General features: G+C 34.9%; 1 protein-coding gene across 2 annotated transcripts; it reads right to left on the minus strand.

The window, feature by feature from the left end:
• Nucleotides 1-495: 495 nt before the first annotated feature.
• On the minus strand, nucleotides 496-17,840 carry LOC107788917 (uncharacterized). Of its 2 annotated transcripts, none has more exons than XM_075226317.1 (23): nucleotides 17,581-17,840; nucleotides 17,234-17,297; nucleotides 16,362-16,997; nucleotides 14,407-14,648; nucleotides 14,205-14,279; nucleotides 13,991-14,125; nucleotides 13,764-13,882; nucleotides 13,377-13,682; nucleotides 13,048-13,135; nucleotides 12,821-12,926; nucleotides 12,623-12,736; nucleotides 8,113-8,276; nucleotides 7,892-8,012; nucleotides 7,451-7,675; nucleotides 7,182-7,372; nucleotides 6,266-6,433; nucleotides 6,075-6,180; nucleotides 4,266-4,403; nucleotides 3,386-3,547; nucleotides 3,110-3,310; nucleotides 1,302-1,496; nucleotides 1,151-1,222; nucleotides 496-1,046 (listed from the first exon to the last, which is right to left on the minus strand). In XM_075226317.1, exons 2-23 carry the CDS (start codon nucleotides 17,279-17,281, stop codon nucleotides 894-896), a joined length of 3,765 nt encoding a protein of 1,254 aa, XP_075082418.1. In that variant the 5' UTR covers nucleotides 17,282-17,297; nucleotides 17,581-17,840; the 3' UTR covers nucleotides 496-893. The 2 variants fall into 2 exon arrangements, with proteins under 2 accessions (XP_075082418.1, XP_075082419.1); XM_075226318.1 differs by lacking the exon at nucleotides 17,581-17,840 and adding an exon at nucleotides 17,394-17,532.
• Nucleotides 17,841-24,107: the final 6,267 nt, after the last annotated feature.

Consider the following 24,107-nt stretch of genomic DNA (forward strand, 5'->3'; position numbering starts at 1 on the left):
GTTAGGTACGTTAAGGAGATTCTGGGAAGGCTGTTGTTCAAACTTTAATGGCTTTAAAATGTTTTTTCGTTCTTTCCCTTTTGCTTAAGAAATACCAATCAATTTCAAAGTTGCTTCTTTAGAATTCTCGCGTGTATTAGTGATTGTCTCTTTATATAATCTTGAAACAATTCATCCCATTTAAGCTAGCCTTTAAGGTCGAGTTAATAACAATATCCATTTTCTTTATGTGAAATCAAAATTTGATCAATCCTTGATGTTGGACTATTCAATGTTGAGCCACTCATATCATGTTCTTTCACAATCCAAATGTCCAGTTAAATGCTATCATCTCCAAATGGTTAAGTATATGCATTTTTTAAAATATAACTTTTACAATCCTCGTCACTGAGCTAATTATATGGTTGAGTCAGGCAGTACCTGCCGCTTCTCTTAAGTTTGTAATAAACAAGGAGAGCTGCATATTAACTCTTACTCGAAGGAAGAGAAATCTGGTAATCCGTAATTCAAGACCTGGAATAAAATGTGAATTGCTATACGTCTTTTATATCGTTATTAATACAGCAGGAGCAGTAGAGTAACCTGCTTCCACAACAAAAATGACTTTGTGTGAGAAACTATATCCTATTCTTCTGTAGCAGGCCTAAAACACCATAAGAGAGCACATCTTCTCATGAAATGTATCAGCACCGATGTCCCCCCCTAACCTGAGGCGAATCCACCTATAGGCTATAGGCTGTATCAGCATCGATGTCCCCCCCTAACCTGAGGCGAATCCACCTATAGGCTATAGCTACTACACCCTTCTTTCTCTTTTCGTTGTCGGAACCAAAAAGAAACGAAAAAATGAAACTGAAAAGTAAAATGAATAGGACATCTATACATAATTACATCTAGTAATAATAAGTTGGTCCTTTGTTATTTGTTGCATCTCTACAAAGCATCGATCGCACTTCAAGAATGGACCTTGGAGGCTCAAGGTCTTTCTCTTGAAGCGAATTACCTAAAAGCTGTTGCATTTGAGAGGCAAATGTATCATCTAGGATCTGCAAAAGCCAAATACACAAAATGATAAAATCGGATGCACTTTGTGCTAGAATGTTGTTTTAACTTTATAGCTCATAACTAGCAAGATGATGTTGCTACTTACAGATACTGCAATTCGTGAGCCCTTGTACCAAGCTCGGTTCTCTTTCCTGCTCTCCAGGAAACTTAGCACGTCCTGAAGCAGAGTGAAATTAGTGTAATGATTTTTACACAAAAATGAATTTTAAGCGATCAATCCTGAGTTCAAAACTAACCTGCCCCATTCTGCCCCAGTAGCCGCGGCAACTTGCGATGAATACATTAGGCTCAAATGTGGTGTAAAGGTGATTTATGGTACTCGTAAGTTGCTCCTTGAATGGCTGCATCTTACTTCTAATGTCTGATTCTATGACAGTCTCCTTGGAATCTTGTAAAATTTTCTTCAACTTTGTGTTGCTCTGCAACTTCGTCTGAAGCATAAACGGTGATATTTGTTTAGTAGTCAGTCTATGGATTGGTTTGAAAGAGATAAAAATGTAGATTCTGACTGGAGCTACTTATGAAATTTCAATTATGGGTATCAGTTACGAGTTTCTTTTAATGAATGAATCAAATACCGCTAAATCAGCAGCATAAGATCTGCATAACAGAGCCTACTAAATACATCATGTGCACTTTACTCTCCCCTCAATCCAAATAGGGAAAACAAAAAAAAAGAAAAAATTATTTTAGATGAAGCACTGACGTTATTCACACCTTGTATTTAGTTTCGGCCAAATACATATGCAACCCCTCAAAGTTGGCACCATTTTTCATTTGGATACTTTAACTAAGGCATGTACCTATTGACCACTCTAAACCCAACAAAAGCGTGCCAATTAAACACAATAGCCTAATATGGCAAGAAAAGTGTTTTTAACATCTCTTGAGCGCGTGAGTTGATCCAAAAACATTTTTTTTTCTTTTTTCTTTTTTTCTTTTTTTTAAAGGTCATTTTTTTTTTAAAACCACATCACCAACTTTAATCTCCGAGCCACCTTTAACCATCCCTGAAGAAATCACGGATCATCTCACTGGAGCCATTGCAGACAACTCTTGCCGACAAGCTTAACATTCATCTTGATCTCAGCTTCTGTTGTTTAGCTCTAACAACCTTTCACAAACTAAAGACCACTCTTTTTCAACCCCAAAACGCCACCTTCAACCAGATTTTTACATTGGCGTTCTAGTCAACTCAGTCAAGTGAAACCACACCAGTTATTTCCCATCTTATGAAAATTTTGATTCTTTATATATCAAATTTTACAGTTTTGAGTGGCCTTAGTGTGACTGTAATTGCTGGTCGTGGTAGTTACAGGTGTTATTTTGTATTGTTGTCATCTCACCATCAATATTTCAAAGGATTTATATTAAAACTAGTAGAATACTGTAATAGCAAATGAGCTTAATTTGGTGATGAATGTGATCAAGGAAAGGGGAATGGGTGTTTTGTAGTGTGAAGTGTGAAGTATATATTAGAAGAAGAAAGGAAGAAGGTAAAGCTCCGGATTTTGGACGTAGATTTAGAAGAAAAGAAGGAAAAAAATGAAATTGTAGAAGAGGAAGAAAGAAGAAAACTGAAAGAACAAAGAACGAAGAACGGAGGGGAGGGACCGGGCAGGGGATCGAAAGTTGTTAGGAAGATGAGCTTTTTTTAATATTTCCACGTGGCTTTCGATTATTTGTCTGATTTGCCACGTCGAAGTATTTGTTGTCACGCGCCTGAACTTATTTATGCACATTGTGTGAAGTGTTTAATTGGCATACCTTTGTTGCGGTTGAAGTGTTCAATATGTATAGACTTTGGTTGAAGTGTCTAAATGAAATATAGTGCCAACTTTAAGGGGCTACCTATGTATTTGGCCTTTAGTTTCGGAAGTGTCATATGATGCATATATTGATAAAATCTCCCATCATCAGAACAGTCATGTAATCAGTTGAAAGGTTGTTTCAGTAATTAGCAACCAAAATAATATAGAAAAGTGCATTATCTGGGTGGATTCCTTTCAATTTTAGATTTAACCAAAATGTAGAGCAAACTTACATTTTCTGCGAGCTTCTCGATGACTGCTTGCACATAATTTCTGAATTTAGAGCGAAGCATCACAGTCACCTCACTCAAGCGCTCTCCAGGGGCGGTGTTCCCTCCTTCGGGGATACATGAACCCCAGGACTTAAATTGCTGCTCTATTTTTGGGCGCAGAATGTCAAGCATCCTCTTCATTGAATTCAAAAGAATACCCAGCTGTAAAAGAAGGAACATGTTTCAGGCCTAAATATATGAATAATAAATGAAGGGCAGAGCTACGAGGATACGTACATCATCTGGCACAATATATGGGCAAACTGATCTTTTGGCAAGTTTTTGCACATATTTGAGGCCAAACTTCTTGGGTGTCAAATTCTCCTTTAATGGTGACAAGACATCTGCATATTGCTTCTCTAGTGCATCCAAAATTGCTTTCTCAATATCAGCAATGGCCTTTATGACATCAAGAGAAATACAAAAAAAGAAGTGTTAACTATTAAACAAAATAGTAGTTATAACAAAAGAAAAATGAATAAAATGTAACATGAACGCAAAGTGCAACAGCAGCTCGTTTGCTACCATCCATTTGATTCCTCTTATCTCAAGCAAGCAACAATATGTTCACTCCCAGAAGAAGAAGAAGAAAAATGAAGCAAAAAAGGGAAAAATGCAAAGGAAATAAAAATCCCTACGTAACAAGTTTCCTTTTCATAGGACATCCCAATGGGGAAGTCTACAATGCAACAGTCCTCTTCAGCAACTAAATAAATCAACTTTGGCACTGGCAGACTATACACTGGTATATCCACACTGTGCACAATTTCCAGGTTTTAGTAAGACAGGCAGAAACAGAAGAAACCAAAGAAAAGGGATAATGAGTACTGGGAAATTGGTATTCAATTACTACTGTTTCACCGTTAATCATTCATAGGTCTGAGATCTGCATGTATGAATTGAAAGGTCCGAATGATCAACTCTCAATCAGTTGTTAGAATCAATAGGTCTTCAAATTGTTCATTACTTTAGACAGTTAATGAACCCTTTTGAATGACATGGTAAAAAAATGCAACAAGCTTCAGAAAATTGTACTAAAAATCCCCCCCGTTTTTCCTACAATAGAATATTTTCATGCATTGAGTAGTAAAGAAAAACAAGAATAATCAGGGCATACATTCTCCAATGCAAATGTGTACTCCGGCCAACGGCAGATGATGACCTCATAGTCAGTTAGAGTTTCTTTCAGGCGCTCGTACATTTCATCAACGAACGGGGTTGTTGAATGCTGTGTTTTCACTCCCGACCATTTCACCTGTGAGATAATGAGTTTATTCAGCACCAATCAGGAAAGGATGAAGGATAGAATAGATCAGCAGAAAGTGAAAACCAGTGCTAACTGAACGCCTGTATTAACTTGATGCAGAACTACGGAAGCTGTCAGTAGTGTAAAGAGTCAAATTTTCTTTTCCATGTAAGTAAGCATATAAAACTAAGATTCCATTGCTATATGAATTGCCCCATCTTTAAAAATTAAGATGAAAGTAGCTGAGATGAAGATGTTGAGATGGATGTGTGAGCATACCAGGTTAGATAGGATTAGGAATGAAGTTATTCGGGATATGGTGGGTGTAGCCCTTGTGGAGGATAAGATGCGGGAGGCGAGGTTGAGATGGTTTGGACATGTTAAGAGGAGGAGCACAGAAGGCCCTGTTAGAAGGTGCTGTTAGAAGGTGTGAGAGGTTAGCAGTGGTGAGTCTGAGGAGGGATAGAGGTAGGCCTAAGAAGTCTTGGGGAGAAGTGATCAGGCGGGACATGACGCAGTTGGAGCTTACTGAGGAGTTGATCCTTGATAGGAGGGTGTGGCAGTCGAGGATTAGGGTAATAGGTTAGTAGGTAGTCGAGCATTCTTCCTATGTCTTTTTAGTGCGATACCATTAGCATTGGTATGATATCTCTTTATTCTTAGATTGTTATTACTACTTGGTGTTTACTTGCTTTCTTGGCTTCGGTCTTCTTGTTTTATCTTAATGTTGTCACTACTTGTTGGCGTTACTTTTTTTCATTCTTTCTTTAGCCGAGGGTCTATCGGAAACAACCTCTCTGCCCTCCCAGGGTAGCGGTAGAGCTGCGTATATCTTACCCTCCCCAGACCCCACTCGTGGAAATCCACTGGGTTTGTTGTTGTTGTTGTTTAAAAAATTAAGCAAAAGCAATAAATCTAGACCTTAGTAGTTTCAATTACAAGTTCTTTTTAGTTGCTAACATTTTTGCATTGCATCTGGGAAGCAGTAAGTGAAAACTTCCACACCAAATAAACTTTCCTCCAAATTAAACCCTGCAAAAAGTGCAAGATTTACAACTACTTATTTAAAAATTTCATTTTCCTTTCAAACAAACGCATGCAAGAAAATGAATCTGATTCTCCTTTACTTTATTGTAAATTTTTCAAGAAAAAGCTTTCTAGCAACAATCTTGACATCCAAATGAAGACTCAATATTTTCAAGCTCCTCCTCTCCTTCTGTTAGGTTACTGAAAATTAAGAAGCCTAATCTAGATTTTAGGTTCTCATCCCTTTATATCATGGATCCACTTGAAATCCACATCCAGCCTCCACTTACACTGCTTACATGCAAAACCCATCATAATAAGGAAGCTGCAAGCACGTTTAAACGAGAAGAAAAAAACAGAGGCACTGACTGGCTTAATCCAAAAGATTAAAACGCAAATAATAATAATAATAATAAAAATAATAATAATAAATAAATAAATAAATAAAGAATATAGCACAGTGCAAGATTATGTAAGTGAGACGTGCTGGAACGAAAACGAGTTTGATGCACACGAATTGCTGTCCGGGAAAATAATCACACCAAACACGTAATCATATGAAATGCGGTTCATCATAGTGGGGGGATACTAGAACCAAGTCAAGAGAGAGTAGATAAGGGTTTAAACAGTGCCTGATAAAGCCTCAGTTAGTACCTTGTCCAGCTTGCAAGATTCTAGCAAAGAGAGCCGCTTATCCTGGATCCACAGGATAATATACAAATGGAACAACTCTTTCGCATCAACTCCTCCTTTAACGGGCCTGCACAGGTTGTTTCATAAAACATTACACCATTTAGCATATAAATCTTATGTATCAAAAAGTCCACCTATGAGGCAAGAATTACTTGATATTCCAGCAGGCAAGATCCCTCTGAAAATCTGCTGTTGCAATGACAAGATCAGTCACATGAGGAGAAGGACCAGCAGGGGGGCATGCAATCAGGAATGCACGCAATCTACAGCAAAGTTCTGCACTATATATGGCTGAGGAAAGATTCGGCAAGTCTATGAAGCTGCACAGAGAATTGAAAACATTGAAACAGTTAGGAATGCTACAAAAAATGACAACAAATAATGAATTTTTTTTGGCATTGGACTTGTTGATTGTACAAGAAATGCTCCTAGGACTCGTTGTCATACAAGAACATGCTTAGTGCTATTATGCATGAAAGAAGAAATGCAGATGTAATGCATAAGCACAAGAGAGAAAGGGGGCCAAGAAGAGGCGGAGGGGGGAGGGCGGACGGAGGATCATATCTGTTGAGAAAATGGAATTTGGGCCTAACTCAACCTCAAAAGCTAACTCATTAAGCGAGGATTTCCAAACCATATAAGGAAACAACAGTTCATTCCTCAGCCAATGTGGGACATTTCATACCCTTCTGCAACCCCAGGACTAAACGTCTTATGCATGGATAATATAACATGGGGCCCAACGTTAGGTAAATTAAGAATAGGGATGGGTTTGGATCCGATACCATGTTAAGAAAATGGACTTTGAGTCTAACTCAACCTCAAAAGCTAGCACAAGAGATGAGGATTGCTCAAGACATATAAGGAAACAATAACACATTCCCTTAACCATGTGAGACACTTAACAATGTTAATGTTTGTTTTATCAAAAAAGTCAATTCACTTTACCATCTTCGCATATATAATTTGAGTGATGTGAGTAACAGCTTGTTGTCATTACTAATCAATCTAAAAGTAAGTTTACTTTAGACACGTACTAATCTTGGTATAGTTTGAAATTAGACATACCTTGGAAGTATATTTTGATTGTGAATCTCCATATCAGTAAAAATTTCATTTCTGATGTTCATGCAGAGTGACTTCATCTTTTTATAAGCAGTAGACACAGTAACAGCATCCATTAAGAGTCCTTCATTATTCCCGCTGACATATTCATCAGTCTCTGTCAAGTGCCGTCTTGATCTTTTCTTAGCAGCGGCCTGTGCAATCAAACATTAATGCCAAAAACTGCATATAAGAAACAGAAGATATAGGGAGATATGTGCCAGCTTCCAGACCTGGAAATAGCTGTACAGTGTGTTCTGAGCTTCAGGAGATAATATATCATGAAGTAGAGAATATAGTTTAACAGCAGGCTCCAATGCAGGTGGTACAACCCCCGTAGCGGGTTTGAAAACATCCATTATCCCTGATGGTGTTGACTCATCCAATGACTTGTAGTTTTCAAAAACCATCGCAAAGATCTGTTCAATCTGGTCCTCAACTTCCCCCAAAATACGATTCTGTAGGTAGCAAGCAAACATTGTGCAAAGTCAGTACTTAGGAGAGAGATGTGAGCAAATTGTAGGCCATGCTTTTATAAAAAACACAGATGTCGAATACAACTTTGAAGACAATGAAGTCACAGAATAACTTGGAATCTTAGAGACACAAGACAGCATCAATGTCCAATCTGCAATATGTGATATATCAGATTCAATTCGGTTTACAAGTGTTACCTCTTGATGACTGAGGGTGCTCTTAGAACGGCCCTTCATTATTACAGGCAACAAAAGATCATGCACAATTGTAAGACAATCAGCAGTTGGTGTTGCGACATCCATGACATATGAAAGGTACCTGAACAGTTGATGTTGCAAAATTAATACAAGCTAGCACAGAATAAGGAGGCGGACAACTCCTCCAGTACCTAAAACAAGCAAATGTAAATGGATTGTACCTTAATCTAGTATATGCATCAGAAACTCCATAGTATGATGCAAACTCAGTGAGTAACCATTTCCAAGGACCATGTAGTGTCAAGTTTCTTTGTTGGAATTGCTGAATCTTCATTGCAACTTCAAGTGCTAGGTCATAAGCAACAGTTTCTGCAACCGAACCACACTATGATAGGACGAAACAAAAAAAGTGTCAGATAATAGAAATTCGTTATTGTTATAAATAGAATTGTATTTAAGGTGAATGTCTATATTTTAGAGAGATTCTAGGGTTTGTTACTTGTGGCTAAGTCACTTTTTCCCTATAAATAGAGGGGTTCTATTCAATTGTAATTCATCCCAAATCAATAAGAATTCTCTCTATTTTTTTTTTTGCAATACTCTTCTTCTTCTTTTATTGTTTTATTACACGTTATCAGCACGAGACTTGAACCAATTGAGTAGAGGGCGGTTGTTTTAATTTTTTTTTTTTTGCAATACTCTTCTTCATCTCTATTAGTTGTCTAGCGTTTGAGAAATTAAACCCCCGTGGAGAGAAGATATAGGAATTTGCGTGAGACTCTTGGGTGAATACATTGATATTCCTATACTAGGAATCTGCTTCGGTCACCAGGCTTTGGGATACGTGCATGGTGCTCAACCTGTACATAATATTAAGCATAATGATTGTCAATTGGTTCATGAACTTCCTTCAGGAATAAATTCTGGACTTAAGATAAGTATTTTGCCTTATTTTTCTCTTTTAAATTCTTGAAATTCTATAATTTGATTTTAAATACAAGCAAAGACAATAAATTTTGATTATAACTCTAATAGAGTTTGTGAGAAATTATAACCACCCGAAGTGGTAAAATTTCTGTCTTGCTATGATCAAATTCATGTATGATTATGAGCACAAGAAGTGGAAACCCGCCCCATTGAATTTGCTTCATTCTCGTTCCTTTAAGAGAATATGGTAGCAATATGTAATAAGTCTGAAAGAAGACAAAATTATTACCGTGAAGGTATCAATGGATGTGGACGTGGCAATAGACGAAATTATAATCATCATCATTGTGGTAATGATAATAATAAGAATTCTCAAAATAATCCTTCGCTCTGTGAAATTAATATTTGTCCTCGATTTGGCATGAGATTTTGTAAAGCACATATAGATGATTATGGTCCATTCATGATGTGAATGTGACAACATGTGATTTATGAATACATATTCATTTTTGGAAGAATATGAACGTGCTAGTGGTAGTGAATATACCACAATCACCTCTAGAAGGAGATTTGAGAGGAAATAAAAAAATAATGTCATTATTATGGCATGAATGATCACTAGTCACGTAGCTATTGTACGCTAAAATATTTTGGCAATGTGATTATTAAAGGACAACGGTGATACAAGAAACAAATCTTGCATATAATTTTGACCATGACTATAATGGTATAACTTTCTCTTTGAGAGAGATATTCACCATATGGATATTGATGAATATATGGTAATATAAAATTAATTGAGAGCTCTAAAAGAGCCAATTATTACTATTTTGGAGGAATACAATTGATTATCATGTCAATATATTGTGTCGTAGTAAGTCTCAAAGAAACTTATCCAGTTTCCAAAGTATACGCGAAAGCGGTTGATTATATTGATACTATGAATAAAGGAAAAATTTAATATCTTCTATTACTACAACTTGTAGCGGGGTAATATGTATGTGAAAAGCTACCCGTTTTATTCTTCAGTTTGTACTACACGCATAAAAGAATGCCACAATAAAGTGGAAGTTTATTGATATAAAAACCCATATCATAATAAACTTGAAGTTTATTGATAATTGCACACGTCATGGCGTAAACCTGAAGTTTATCAACATTGATAATTTATCCAGTTGGCATAATTGATTTAGCCATGTTAATTTAAGTATGATGTGCAAAAATAAAAGAGAATTCACATGGATAAATATTAAAGAACTAGAAAGTTCTTTACGAAGTCTCTTATGTTGTTTGTTCTCATTAATTAATAGACCAACTAAAATTGGGATTGAATCCCATGAATGCTGGAAATATCAAAGGTGAATATGGGCCCATTCACCTGTCATGTATACCACATAAGATGCATCTATGAGATGGTTACATGTGCGTTTATTATTAACCCGCAACCTTGTATTTGTGAGGTAACTTGCTCAATAATTTAATTTAGAGCATAATTTTCAAATTTTCTATTCAAGACAATTCATCTTGATAAGTTGGTTTATATCACAGTTGGTTTAGCAAAATGATTTATTGAGTGCCTCCACTTAATAGCTAAACTATTGCTTATAAGAAGAAAGTAATCTATATCAGTTTGATATTCGTTATATACAAAAGTATATTACATTCTCCCCTCATAAGTGGTTCAGGGTTAGGAACCAAATAATTCCATCTTATTATTATTGATATGCGGTGTATATTTTGATTAACACTATAACACACAAAGGTAGGTTTCCAAAAGTTGAGGAAGCAAGTTAGTTTTTCTAACATGAGAGGGAGAAAGGATAAACAGTTGAGAAAAAGTTACGGAATGAATTATCATTTCTACATCTAGATCCTCGAATAAGATAATATGAACTTGAAGTTCATAAAAAGATAATTCATCTGCAATATATTGCAAAGCATGCCAGACGCATTTGCGGACCCAAAGAAAGTAACTATATTCTCACCGTAAAGTCCTAGAAGGACAAAGTCTATGGTACGCTTAAAGTGTATAGACAAATCGGTTTCAAATAAAATTCTTGATAAAGAAGATGAACAAATTATCAAAATGATCATAATAACATTTCATAAAATTTCAGGAGAGGTTCAGGTACCTGAAAATATGAATGAAGAGATCTCTATGTTATGTCTTTATGAAAAAATATTGGAACCGATATAAAATATTCGTCGACGAAACATCTATCAGAGCGCTAAGTATAGATGAGGATCTTAAGTCTGTCGAATACAGACACAAAAATATTGGTCAAATGGAAGAGACACAATTCGAATAGAATTGGTTTCATATGAGAGACATGTAGTTCAAACACTTGACAGTATAAAGTCAATAGTGTATGCAATCACTTTTATCTGTCTTATATGTCTAGCATGGTATGAAAACTTGATATGCATCTAAAGTCTATTTATATGGCTTATATGATAATCCCTGAAGGATTTAAATCACTTAAAGCATATACAATTCTTGATTTTGAAGCACCACATTCTAAGTGCAATTTTGTGCACATATGTATCTTGCTATAACTATAAGCATGATAATGTGATAACGAGAATTTTTACCTCTATGGAGATATTGAAAAGCCATTCCACGATATTATATGAAGACATTATATATCTATCAAGAATAATGATTTCAAGATGCAACATATTCATTCAAGTTAATATGGCTGATTTGTTTATCAAATCTCCACCAACGATCTTTTGAAGATGGTGCACAAGATTGGAATGCGAAGGCTTAAAGATGTGAATTGATGCTCTCATCAAGGGGAGTTAATACGCGTTGTACTCTTTTTCCCTTACAGGGTTTTGCCCCCACTGGGTTTTCCTTGCTAGGTTTTTTACGAGGCAACCAATAGGCGTTGCCTCCTTGCTAGGTTTTTTACGAGGCAACCAATAGGCGTATTTCTAAATATGTGTACTCTTTTTCCTTCACTAGAATTTTTTCCCACTGGGTTTTATTTTAATTAAGGTTCTAACAAGGCACATTATCTGTTGAATAGACATTCAAGGGGGAGTGTTATAAATAGAATTGTATTTAAGGTGAATGTCTATATATTAGAGAGATTCTAGGGTTTGTTACTTGTGGCTAAGTCACTTTTTCCCTATAAATAGAGGGGTTCTATTCCATTGTAATTTATCCCAAATCAATAAGAATTCTCTCTTTCTTTTTTTGCAATACTCTTCTTCTTCTTTTATTGTTTTATAACAGTTATCTAATTGTGCTTTCATTTTCTCCACATAACTTTTTTGAGCAAGGGATTCCAGCAAATCATTTAATGGTCAGAGAATAAAAGCACATTACACATTTCCACAGAAGAACTCCACAAAGATAACAATAGTTAATAAGATGGAATGCATTATCAATCGTGAGTCCAATGGCAAAGAGGTCCTTCCAAATATCATTTGAATATGCTAAGAAATGAACAAGTCAGCTTCATATGTTTCAATTTCAAAAGAGTCAGCTTCATATGTTTCCATTTCAAAAGAGTCAGCTTCATATGTTTCCATTTCAAAAGAGCCAGCTTCATATCATTGTAATTAAATGTGGGGAGGAGTGAAATGACGAACAAGACAGGCTCAGTATCTACGGAAGTCCACAAATACTGATTTGAAAGTCAGAATGTGTTGCGTTCTTATCTTCTCTTTTCCTCTCTCTAAACTACATACTTGGAAAGCAATGCCTTAAGCAAAATTACATGAGCCAACGTAGATAAATAATTCTTTTACTCTTCTTTTAGTTGTAGAAATGCTTGAAAGCATGACAAAACTCACCTTAAGATGACTATTTTCATCAAATGTAGCTGAGTAATTTATAAAGAGTTGTACTTTGCCAACAAACTCGTGCTCTGGTTCACGATAGACAGACCACCATCGAAGTTTCTCACCCTGAATGAATCGTTATGTAAGCATCACGAGCTAACTGAAGCAGTTATGATAGTTGATGACTAAGTAGCATTCAGACAGGTTTACCGGTTCTTCAGCAATGGTGGCGACTTGAGCAAGGACACGGCCATAATGCTTTCCATTGGAATCCAGGACTTCAACAATTAGGTCATCTCCAAAACTATCTGGAAAGCTGTAAAGATGTTCACATCATAATCCAAACATTATAGCAGTTCTCCAAAGACAAAATATGCATTTAACAAACTCAATAAAATGGAAGTAGGATGAAGCCTGATGGACAAAGAGAAACTTACAAAATGTGGGTTTCGCCTGATCCAGGTTGCATTTTTATAGCATCCTCTTCCATTGAACTTTTTAGTCGTAATAAACAATAGTATGTCTCTGATCACATATAAGGTTTCTTGGGTGAGATAGCATTTAGCAAATAGAATCATTACCTTATAAATTTTTTATAAAGAAAAAAATGCCTCTATGGTCACAGAGTTTTTGTGCCACATAGGTCTTAAAGTGAGAGGATGAAAGGTGAATGAGGATAGAGAAAGGTCAAGTATAAAAGTTTCCCATAATACCAATTATTTTAAAGCTCCCTATAAGTTGGTATGTTTCACATGAACTTCTTTACCTTGAAAAACTTCATAAGACGATGGACTGCTGCGTAGAGATGTCACACCAATTTTCAGGAGTCCAGAAACTTGCTTTATATATTGGGTGCTCGCCTGCATATATGCCAAACTCTGGCGCGAGAATGAACCATTTGCAGGCATACGAGGAGCAAAACGGACTTTGCGAACTGCTTGCCATCCTGAAGAGAATGTTGACCGCAAATTTGATAGGTGATATCTAACAGATTCCATCTTTATTGTTGGTGTTTTCAAGGAAGAAAAACTGCAGCCAGTAGGTGGGTCCAGGCCCATTTTAACCTTCCTAACTGCAAAATCAGAACAAGGTCAATGAGAGATTTCTTTGGTAGTATTACCCTGAAATATTGCAAGTAAATATCATGGATTACCTTGGATCTTCATCTTTCCAACCATTTGCTTAGGTTTTGCGGCAGCCGCCTCCTTAGGAAGCTCTGAAGAGCGATTTGCCATTAATTCCTCCTCTGATTGTAATAGAACTTGTTGTAACCTGTAAATCCATATAGGAGACAAGATTAATTGGGTTCTTCATTTACAAGGGCACAAGAACTCTATGAGCATGCATGCTCAATAACGTGGAACAAGAAGAAAAACTGACCTAAACGCATTCCTTAGGAGAGCACATTCACTCTCCAAGAACATCGGAGCTTCCAAGCAACCCTTAGCCCAAGCATGCAGGCAAAGCCTAACACACGCATCATAAGCAAGCACACGATGCCATGGCCCTAGTGCACTGTATTGGACAGAAAATCATCACTGATAATACCTGAAGAGTAACTAGACAATGGACATTTGTTTACCAGTAACAATACCTGGCATGAAAAGTTGGAAGGCGAGCAGGATAAGAACCCGAAGGTCCTCCACTTTCTACAGCAGCAGCAGTCGTCCTGGAAAACATATGCAAGCAGATATAAGCTGAAATTCAGGAAGTACTGTGCTTTCAAAGAAGGAAAGCACTAAGGCCCAAGCAAAAGATATAGCTTTAGGTTTTGCAACTGGTTTGTGAACACTAACCTCACAGGTGAGTCAGAATGATTTGGAACTTTGACCTGGTCATTTAAGCCAGAAGGAATGTAACTATTTGCCTTAGTTGAGAGACCACTACCTTCTGCTGTAGATTGCACATTAACTGTACTAGAGGCAGGGACCCGTTCATCAACTTCTTTGATTTCGGCAGCAGAACTACAAAATGGAGGTGCACTGGGAACCTCTTCATCAGAAGCGGCCTTCTTCTGTAAATTCCCAGAGGTCATATCCTGCAAGTGATTGAATTAGCTTCACAAGAGCGTGTCCACTTTCTCTAGAAAATACAAGGAACCATGTGATACATGACGAAAATTCCGCTGCACTAGTAGAACAAATTAAATTCAACTGGCAAACATTCTGCAAAGTGTAAAAGGACAATGTAGCCATCAACAAGAGCTAATCAGACTATTCATCCATCAACCATTATTCTTAATTCTGCAAAGTGTAAAAGGACAATGTAGCCATCAACAAGAGCTAATCAGACTATTCATCCATCAACCATTATTCTTATTCCATTAGAATGAAGCACATGCCTAATAAGCAGCAAGTTCAAAAGTTTAAACTAAACATGGATCCTCATCAACTTACAGCGGTTGAACATCTCCTAAGCTTACTAGAAACATCCTTGAGATATATGACACTCAATACATCCAGCTGATCCAATAGTTAGACCTCATTCAAGATATGATGCAATTGATAATCCATTTGACATACTCTGGATTGAATTTATTTTCACAGTGGGGATAGTGCCAGGAGAAAAAGGAACTATTGTGCTTTACTCCAGAATGAAAATAAGGAATAAGGAAAAAAAAAGTAGACAATGTCAATAGAAGTATATCAGCTTATCCTTAGTCAACCTCAAAAAGATTCCAAAACTAAGTGACTAACACAATACTGGAAACATGTAGCCTATGTTACTCGGACTCTTTAAAAATGGTGTTGGGTGCGTGTCGGATCCTCCAAATTTAGTGCATTTTTGGAGGATCCGACACGGGTACGGCAACACTTTTGAAGAGTCCGAGCAACATAGCATGTAGCAACAATAGAGCGTTCAACTGGCCACTCATGCCAGGGACTGAGTTCTTTCTGCTCCATAAGGGTGTACATTGGTCCTTTTTAGCCATGAGCAAATTTAACTACTTTAAATTATTCAATACCGCCACTACAGAAGTCTTTGTTTATTCCACTGAAAATACCTAAAATGTCAAATTATAATTTGAATAATTATATTGCATAAAAGCTGGATAGATTAAACATTCTGCTCAATACTAATCAATTATATCGATTAAAAACAAAAGGTAGTACTTAAATTCTAGATTTTATACAGCACTACGGATGGTAAAATTAAAGAACTGCAATGCAGACCACTTCAGAAACTGAAGATAAGTGCATACATAAAAAAAAAATAAGGACATAATTGAACATGTTCATTGGGACATAAGAGTTAGAAGGAATCTTCAGGATTGGGAAATAGCTAAATTCCAAGGCCTGGTTGAAATGTTAGTGAGGACTTATGAAAGTGGGATGTGGGACGAGATGGTTCGTTTTTAGTATAGTCATGTTATCATCAGCTCTTGGTGAGGAAGTAATCAAATTATCCACATTATCAGTTTGGATCCACTCGGTACCAAAAAATGGTGTGCATTTTTACTTGGCTAGCAACAAGGGAAGCTATCCTAACAACTGGAAATTTGAGAAAAAGGAGGATTATAGAAATGGCAATGCACAGAATCTGAAGTAAGAGTGCGGATGCATACATCATACAGGAGCACATTTAGGCAACTTTTGACAACCATCTAAAAAAGATATTTTTAAATGATTGCTTCAATTATGGATAATAACGTTGTAGCATAATTCTATGCAACCAAGTTCTAGAGCTAATATCATTTTCGATGAATGCAATTAGAAACTCAATTCAGAACAAAGCTAACGCAAATTAATACCTTCTGAGTCTTGTTTCCTGTATTCAATCTTGACGGAATGCTGGAAGCATACCCCTCAGATGCATAATTTGTTGATCGTGGAACGGTTCCATTATTGGTCCCAACTTGAGTCGAGGAAAACTCAGAGCTTGCAGCAGAATCAGAAGATTCCTCCTCAGTATAAACACTACTTCCAATTGGATATCTATTAGCTCCTCTCATCAATCTATCGGCCACATATCCACGACCTCTCCCCAACGTCTCCATCGACGAACTAACATCATCAGAGTACACACTGTCACTTGCATACAGCGCAGCAGCACGCCTTTGTGGGAGATTGTAATATCTTTGAGTGGCTGCAGTAGTGCTAGGAATTCTATCATCGTGTGGTGATGAATCCAGTGAGTATCTTCCCCCATAAACCTCCTCTTCCGAGTCAGTGATCATGTCATTATCAGAAGCTGATGCACTTTCATCTAAATCTCCAGGAATAACTCTAGATACCGGAATAACTCCTGATAAATGGCCACTACGGAATTTGGAAGGTGGTGGAAGTCCAACATTGCGGCTGCCATTTCTCATGCTGCCAATAGGATCAATTCTTGATCTTTGGCTTGAAATAGAGTAAGGAATTTCCTTTGTCTGCTGCCCAGAACCCTGAAATTTTGAGTTCAATTTTTCAAATAATGCAACAAAAATCAAGAATCAAACATCATATCGCACAGTGAATTTCAAAATGAGTCACACAACACGACAAAGATAAGTTAGCATCTTAAATTCAGACTTCAAATTTTGAAATTTCAATAATATTAGATAAAAACAAAACCCAGATATTGTCAAAATATAATAAGTAGAAAATTTGCAGAAAATTGAAGGGATTAGAGAAATGAGACCTCTCTAACCCACTTGAGGGCGTTGTTATCAAGACCCTCAGTGAACATCTGCCTCTGAAATCGCCTGTGTTCACAGAAACAAGAAACTCCAGTAAGACAAAACCACAATGCATCACTATACCTAATAGCAAAAAACAAAACAAAAGACTATCATATATACCAGAATGTGTGTCTGTTAGAGAGAGAGAGAGAGAGAGAGAGAGAGAGAGAGAGAAGGAAAAGTAGCAAAAATCTGATCCTGAGAGAGAGAGGATAGAGATCAGTGGAAACAAAAAATTACTTAAAACCGAGAAGGAAGCTCACACCTTATTGCTAAGGAAGAAAAACAATGTGGTCGGTTCTCGTACCTTAAACGACGTCGTTTTCTAGGAAGCAAGTGACTGAGTTATGTTACTTCATCGTTTGGGTTCGAATTAAAAGTTCCTTTTTTTTCTTTCTTTTCTTTGGGGTTTTGAGTGAAGAAAATAAAGTGAAAAAACAAGAATGGCAGAAGAAGAGCGGGATTTAGCCGAAAAGTACTGAGCACGTAGAAATGGTGGGTTGACACAACAACAAAAACAAAAGAGGAGTCGAACGTTGTAATGGGAACTACCTTTATTGCGTTGTTTTTCTCTTTCTATTTTCCGGCTTCCTTATACGATAAACAATCACTCACATGTCGTGTGGAACCCACAGCTTCGCACTTTTCCTCTCGCTTTCTGGTTTTTCAAATTTTTAGTTTTGGACCCTTTAGTGGCCGTTTGGACATAAGAATTGTAAAATTTCAAAATAGGGGAATGAAATAGTATTTTTAATTTAGAGTTGTATTTGGATATGAATATAATTTTAGGTTTTTTTTTAGTTTTGTGAGGGATTTGAGTGAAAAATTTGAAAATCAGCTTTTTGGAATTTTTCAAATTTTCGAAAATTTTCAAAATGCATTTTCAAGTGAAAATTGAAAATTTTATAAACAAATATTGATTTTGAAAAAAAGTAAAAAAAAAATTGGATAAAAAGAAAAAAATTCTTATGTACAAACGAGTTTTAAAGTCTCATTTCCCCATTTACCCTTGAAAAATGAAATTTGTAATACTCTCGTCCTTTTGCTCACTTCTCATTTGGACCCAAGTACTTCATGTCTTAGTTCAAAATTTGATCTCATGTTCTCTTTATCAAGTTAACTAACTTTATTATTACTACAGTATATAATAATAGTCCTGACAAGTGGGGTATGAGTTGGATAGTATGTATGCAGATCTTACCTCTATCTTGTGAAGGTAATATAAATAGATTGTTTCTGATTGACCATCGGTTCAAAGATAGCATCATCACATAATATATGATAAAGAAATACAAAAGTGGAGAAGCTATAGAACGAGAAACAATAACAACATCCATCAAAATAAGATAACCGAAGCAAAGTAAACGATATGTGTAATAATAACATCTTAAAATAAAAATACGAGAATAATAATAATACTACAAGTGAGGGAAAGAGATGCAGATATGGAAAAGGAAAATGCGCGACTACTAACTAACCCACTACTTTAATCTTCGACCTACACACCCTCATATCGCGGGTCATGTCTTCGGTAAGCTAAAGATGTGTCATGTCCGGCCTGATCATCTCATTCCAATACTTATTCAGCCTACCTCTACCTCTCCTTGGACCCACCATAGCCAACATCTCGCACCTCTTTAATTACTAGGGCATCTATGCATCTCCTCTTCACATGCCCAAACTATCTCTGCCTCACTTCTCTCATTTTGTCCTCCACACATGCACTCACACCTTGTCCGGTATATTTTCATTCTTAATCATATCTCTCTTAGTATACTTACACATCCATCTCAGCATCCCCATTTCCGCTACTTTTATCTTCTAAACATGAGACTTCTTGATTGGCCAGCGCTTCGTCCCATATAATATTGTTGGTCTAATAACCACTTTGTAAAACTTATCTTTTAAGTCTTTTACTAGTATACACACCCGCGCAGTGCGCAGATCATTTCAATATAAAAAAAGAGCGGAGAGAATTAATAAAAATATTTGCATATTGCATACTAAATTTAGCGAACGTATTCAAAAAATAAATTAAATAATTTCATCGAGTTGTTTCTATAAAATTATTGCCTGGGAAGAAAAACAACTAATCTCAAAGGTCGAATTTCTTCATCTAGTGAAAAATCAGCCAACTCATATAATATTATATCTTACCATTTAAATAGTATTCTTGACCATAAATTAGATACAAACATATCAATTAATAATATTTCCAAAATTTAAGCAAATAGAATCCAATATATAGATTCTCATTTTAATACAATAATATACAGATTATAACTTTGTAATCAATGACTTATGACCAAATAGCAAGGAGCAAATAACTATATCTTAGGTTTGTTACTTTTTTAGGAAAACACGCACATGGAGTTATATTACGTGTTGGTAACTTACAAATTTAAAATATAATAGGTTTCAGAATGAGTAATTTTCAATATATAGGATTATTAATTCCTTAAAAAATAAAATTCTTTTTTGTTCATTATTACTTGTCATTATTTAGTATTTTCTAAAATTTTATGTGACTTTTAATTAGTTCATTATTTGACGAAATATCCTTTCTTAATGTAGAAAATATAATATAGATTTTTATACTCCTGAAAATTTAATTTATTCGCTTTGATTCTATTGCCAACAAATTCAGGTATTATTTAAATTTATCAATATATTTTTGAGTATTATCAAAATACTCTCACATTACCACTATAATGTGGATATTTTATTTAAGATCTTATTTTGCTGTTTGGAATTTTTAAAATTTTCAAAGTCATCAAATCTTTGATATGTTAATTAAACTTATTCACTTTTTTTTTGTATTTTTAACTTAGCCCAAAGTATAAATAATCATAAGGTATCTCAATGTACATCTTTATATAATAATTATTTTTTTATATTATAATTTCGAAGTAATATGTCATCTCTATGTTTCTAGCGAATATAGAAGAAAACTTAATGAATAGATCTCTCTATATATATAGATATAGACATAGTTATATAGATATATAATTTAAATTTATCGATGATGGTTTTAGATTTTGTCCTAAAAGTGTCAAGTGACTTTTTCTCAATATTGTTTTAATTTCTATAGATTTCTATCATATAGTATTATACCTTACTATTTAAAAGAGTATTATTGACCATAAATTAGAATTAATATTATTTTAAAATTTAAGCAAATAGAATCCAACAAATGAATTCTCCTTTTAATAATATTTGAATACTCTACTTTCATATAATATATATTATAATTTTGTTACCAATGACCTGTGACCAAATAATTATATTTTAGGTTTGATATTTTTTACGGCAAACATGCGCATGAATTGAGTTATGTTACGTGTTGATACTTCCCAATTTAAAATAGAATAGGTTTTAGAATAAGTAATTTTCAATATATAGAAATTACTACCTCCTTAAAAAATCAAATATAGAAAAGTATTATATAGATTTTTCCTACTCCTACAAAATTTAATTATTCACTTTGATTTTATTGTTAAAAAATTCAGGTATTATTTAAATTTATCAATAATAATTCTGAAAGTTATAATATGCGTTAAGTCGTTAACCAAATTAGTTTCTTCAATGCCTAGTACCAATTCAAAAGTGTCCAACAAAGTATTCCAAGGGGTAATTACGTAAGTTTCGTTTCAGTTACGTGGATTTCTTATGAAGAAGAATATAAGAAAATATGGATTTTATTATGTCAAATTTTCCGGCACCCTCACATATTTATCGAAAGAGAACATAAATACGAGATGGAAATAAGGGGAAAAAAAGACTCAAATAATAAAAGATAACAGCACAAAAAAGATAAAAATTAAAGAATAAAAGACTCAAATCAATCAAATAGTTGAATTATTTATTTTTCTTTTGTCGAGAAGAGCTATGCTTCGATTATTTTATTTTAAGATTTACACGAGCAATGCATTCCATGAACAAGAACCTAAGAAGCAAAACAATAGCTAATGCAGTATTCAATGTTTAGAAATGAGGAAATATAATATTTATTTAAAGAAAGTATTAATCGTTATGTTGACTTATGAGTGGAGCCTCATCGGTTACACCAAACCTTATCATGCTTGTAACACTTTGCAACCATATCAACCATAAATTAGAATTCAAATATGCAACGGTACTTTTGTTAGAATACTTGGGGAAAAAAAATCAACGAGAGAGAATGTTGGTACTAGAAATTAGAAAATACGAGACTCGGTAAAAGGCATTCCTAATAACTTCAAATCAAATAAAATAGAACACACTAAGGGGTCGTTTGGTTTGAATACGACTTATGTCGGGATAAGTTATGCTGTGATTAGTTATGTTAAGCATAGTTATCCTTGTACTGTTTTCTATACACTGTTTAATATGTTGTATTAAAAATGACAATTGCATAATTTCTAAGAAAAAGTTATAAGTTATCCCGGCACTAATTACCCGACCCTCTACAAGATATAAATTATCCCGGTACTAATTATAATCTCGGGATAACTTATACAAGGTTTGCTAACCAAGCAAAGTATTAAGGTGGTATTAAATTTTTATACCAACACTATACCTTTTTATACCTCATACCAAACGACCCCTAAGGGATCGTTTGGTAGGGTGTATAAGAATGATATTGAATATGGTGTATTAGTAATGTTGAGATTAGTAATGTTGGGATTAAATATGCAAGGATTATTTCTTATTGAATGTTCGGCTTGGTATATTAAAGGTTTTGAAAGAGCAGTTATATTTTTATACATGCTTATCCACGTATTACAAATTATGGTATTACTAATGAAATGATTTGCTATGTCTAAGAACAATGTTGAATAGAGTGTATAACTAATACAAGTATCATTTATACATAGGTTAAAAAACACTAGTATCAAACAAAGAATTATGAATATCAAAGCTAATAGATATATTATTATCCCTAATACATTTTACCAAACGACCCCTAAGATAAATTAGGCAAAGCCATACATCTTCTTTAGAAAATGAAGAAAAAATAAAATACTAATATGGGACTTGATTTTCACTCTTTTGCATAATTTGATAGTACCAAAATATTCTCTTATTTCGATCTATGTTTCATTTAAGATCAATCTGGTTTTATTATTCATCATGTTTAAAGTATGAACATGGGTATTAAAAATTTTGAAACTCGTAAGTCTTTTATTTTAAAGCAATTTAGGCTAAGATGAGGATCCTAATGCAGTTAATAGGATAAAGAATATATTGAAAAACGATTAACGACAATATGTTAGAAAAAAAGCGGATTAATTGGAAGCAAAAGAATTACACAACGGTCCTAGTAATGACACATTAAATTGCATTAACAACTTCAAAAAATAAAAGACCAATAATTAAGGTAAATTAATCATATAATATGAATATGTGAGGAAGTACAAGTTATGTCGGCTGTTATGTAGCGGTCACTAAATATAGCAGAGACAAAATATGTATTAAAGCAATTAGTAAATTGGTGAATACCCTTAAATTTACTAATTACATAAAATAAAAATTTACTTGCAAGCAGAGAAATAAATACAAATTAATTTCCAAAAGATTCAAACCGAAGAACTCTAACTTGTAAAAACTCAGTTTTGCAACTTTGCCATTTAAAATAAGCTTGGTGGTTTAATTCGAAATAGCATATGTTAAGCATGATGGTGTTTATACCTTTGACATTAGACAAAATCAATTCAAGAAACAACTTTAATTTGAATTTCGCAAAAAAGCACCAGATTTATTAATGGGGCCAAAACTTTGGTTTAGTTCTTTATTTATCCAACCATAAAGTGTACCCTACATAAAAGGTTTAAAACATAAACAAAGCTACTCATTAATCTTTTATCAATGATAAAACTCTATTTTGTATATAAATTTTTAAGTACGAGGAACTCTCATCTTAACGTTATTTAGTTTAGCTTTTTGCACCTTTTCAACATCATTAACATTAAAGTGAGGAATATTCAGTTGATCTGCGTTGGTTAAGGGTTATTTGAATTCGAATTAATCATAGTGCAATTCATATTATAGTTTCTTGACTATTAAGTTGTAATTTAGGAACTTCTCTGTCAAGTTCAAAATGCGTTTTACTCCTTGGGTTCATATAACAACAGTTCATGGCAGCATTGATTTATTGGTGATTATGTATTGCCGGTGGTTAATTAGAGCTAATAACTCGAACAAAATTTTCAACTTTGCTGATAATGATACACCACAGAAAACAGAATCAATTCACTAAATTGTATGTCATTTTGGCGTAGAAGCCAAATTGTTTAAATTTGATTATCTGCAAGTTTGGGGGTTGGGGAGATATTATTATGGAGAAATGGACAAGTTAATCCAGTAGCATCACCCCACCTAGGAAATAGTCGGATGTCTATCACCTCTTAACCAAAAGTCTCAAGTTCGAAGCCGTGTGGAAAGGGGTGCACTGCCCCTTTTAGCAGGCAATTACGTTATAAATCCAAATTAATCAAGGCACTTATGCAACGTCAGTACTGGGCGATTGCAGCAGAACCTGTGCAGCGCCCTCCTATTCTGGAGCCAGCGGGATCTGAATGACCTCCCTCTCGTGGGTTGAGTGAGAGGCAACGAGAGCTGAAACCAGAAAATTAAAATTCTACTAGTACAAGTTTTTGATATTGTGATGTAGTATCAGTAAAAAAACAGATTCAGTCATTATCAGTTTTACTTGTCGATGGAAGTACCATATTACATCACAGTATCAGTTACGTGTAGAACTGTAATTTTCTCGGATACTGACTAAACTTTCTTGTAACTGTACTACTGTGGTTCCAGTGACAAGCACCCTTCACTTCAAACCAAGAGGTTGTG

This window comes from Nicotiana tabacum, chromosome 12 (assembly GCF_000715075.1).
Source record: "Nicotiana tabacum cultivar K326 chromosome 12, ASM71507v2, whole genome shotgun sequence".
Lineage (NCBI taxonomy): Eukaryota > Viridiplantae > Streptophyta > Magnoliopsida > Solanales > Solanaceae > Nicotiana > Nicotiana tabacum.

What these genes read in the sequence shown, in the direction of transcription:
- LOC107788917 (XM_075226317.1), bottom strand. Translation starts at nt 17,281, where the DNA reads ATGTTCACTGAGGGTCTTGATAACAACGCCCTCAAGTGGGTTAGAGAG. An exon ending in CACTGTACAGCTATTTCCAG is followed by an intron (nt 7,373 to 7,450) that starts GTCTGGAAGCTG and finishes TTGATTGCACAG; the next exon opens with GCCGCTGCTAAGAAAAGATC. An exon ending in ACACATTTGCATTGGAGAAT is followed by an intron (nt 3,548 to 4,265) that starts GTATGCCCTGAT and finishes GATGTCATAAAG; the next exon opens with GCCATTGCTGATATTGAGAA.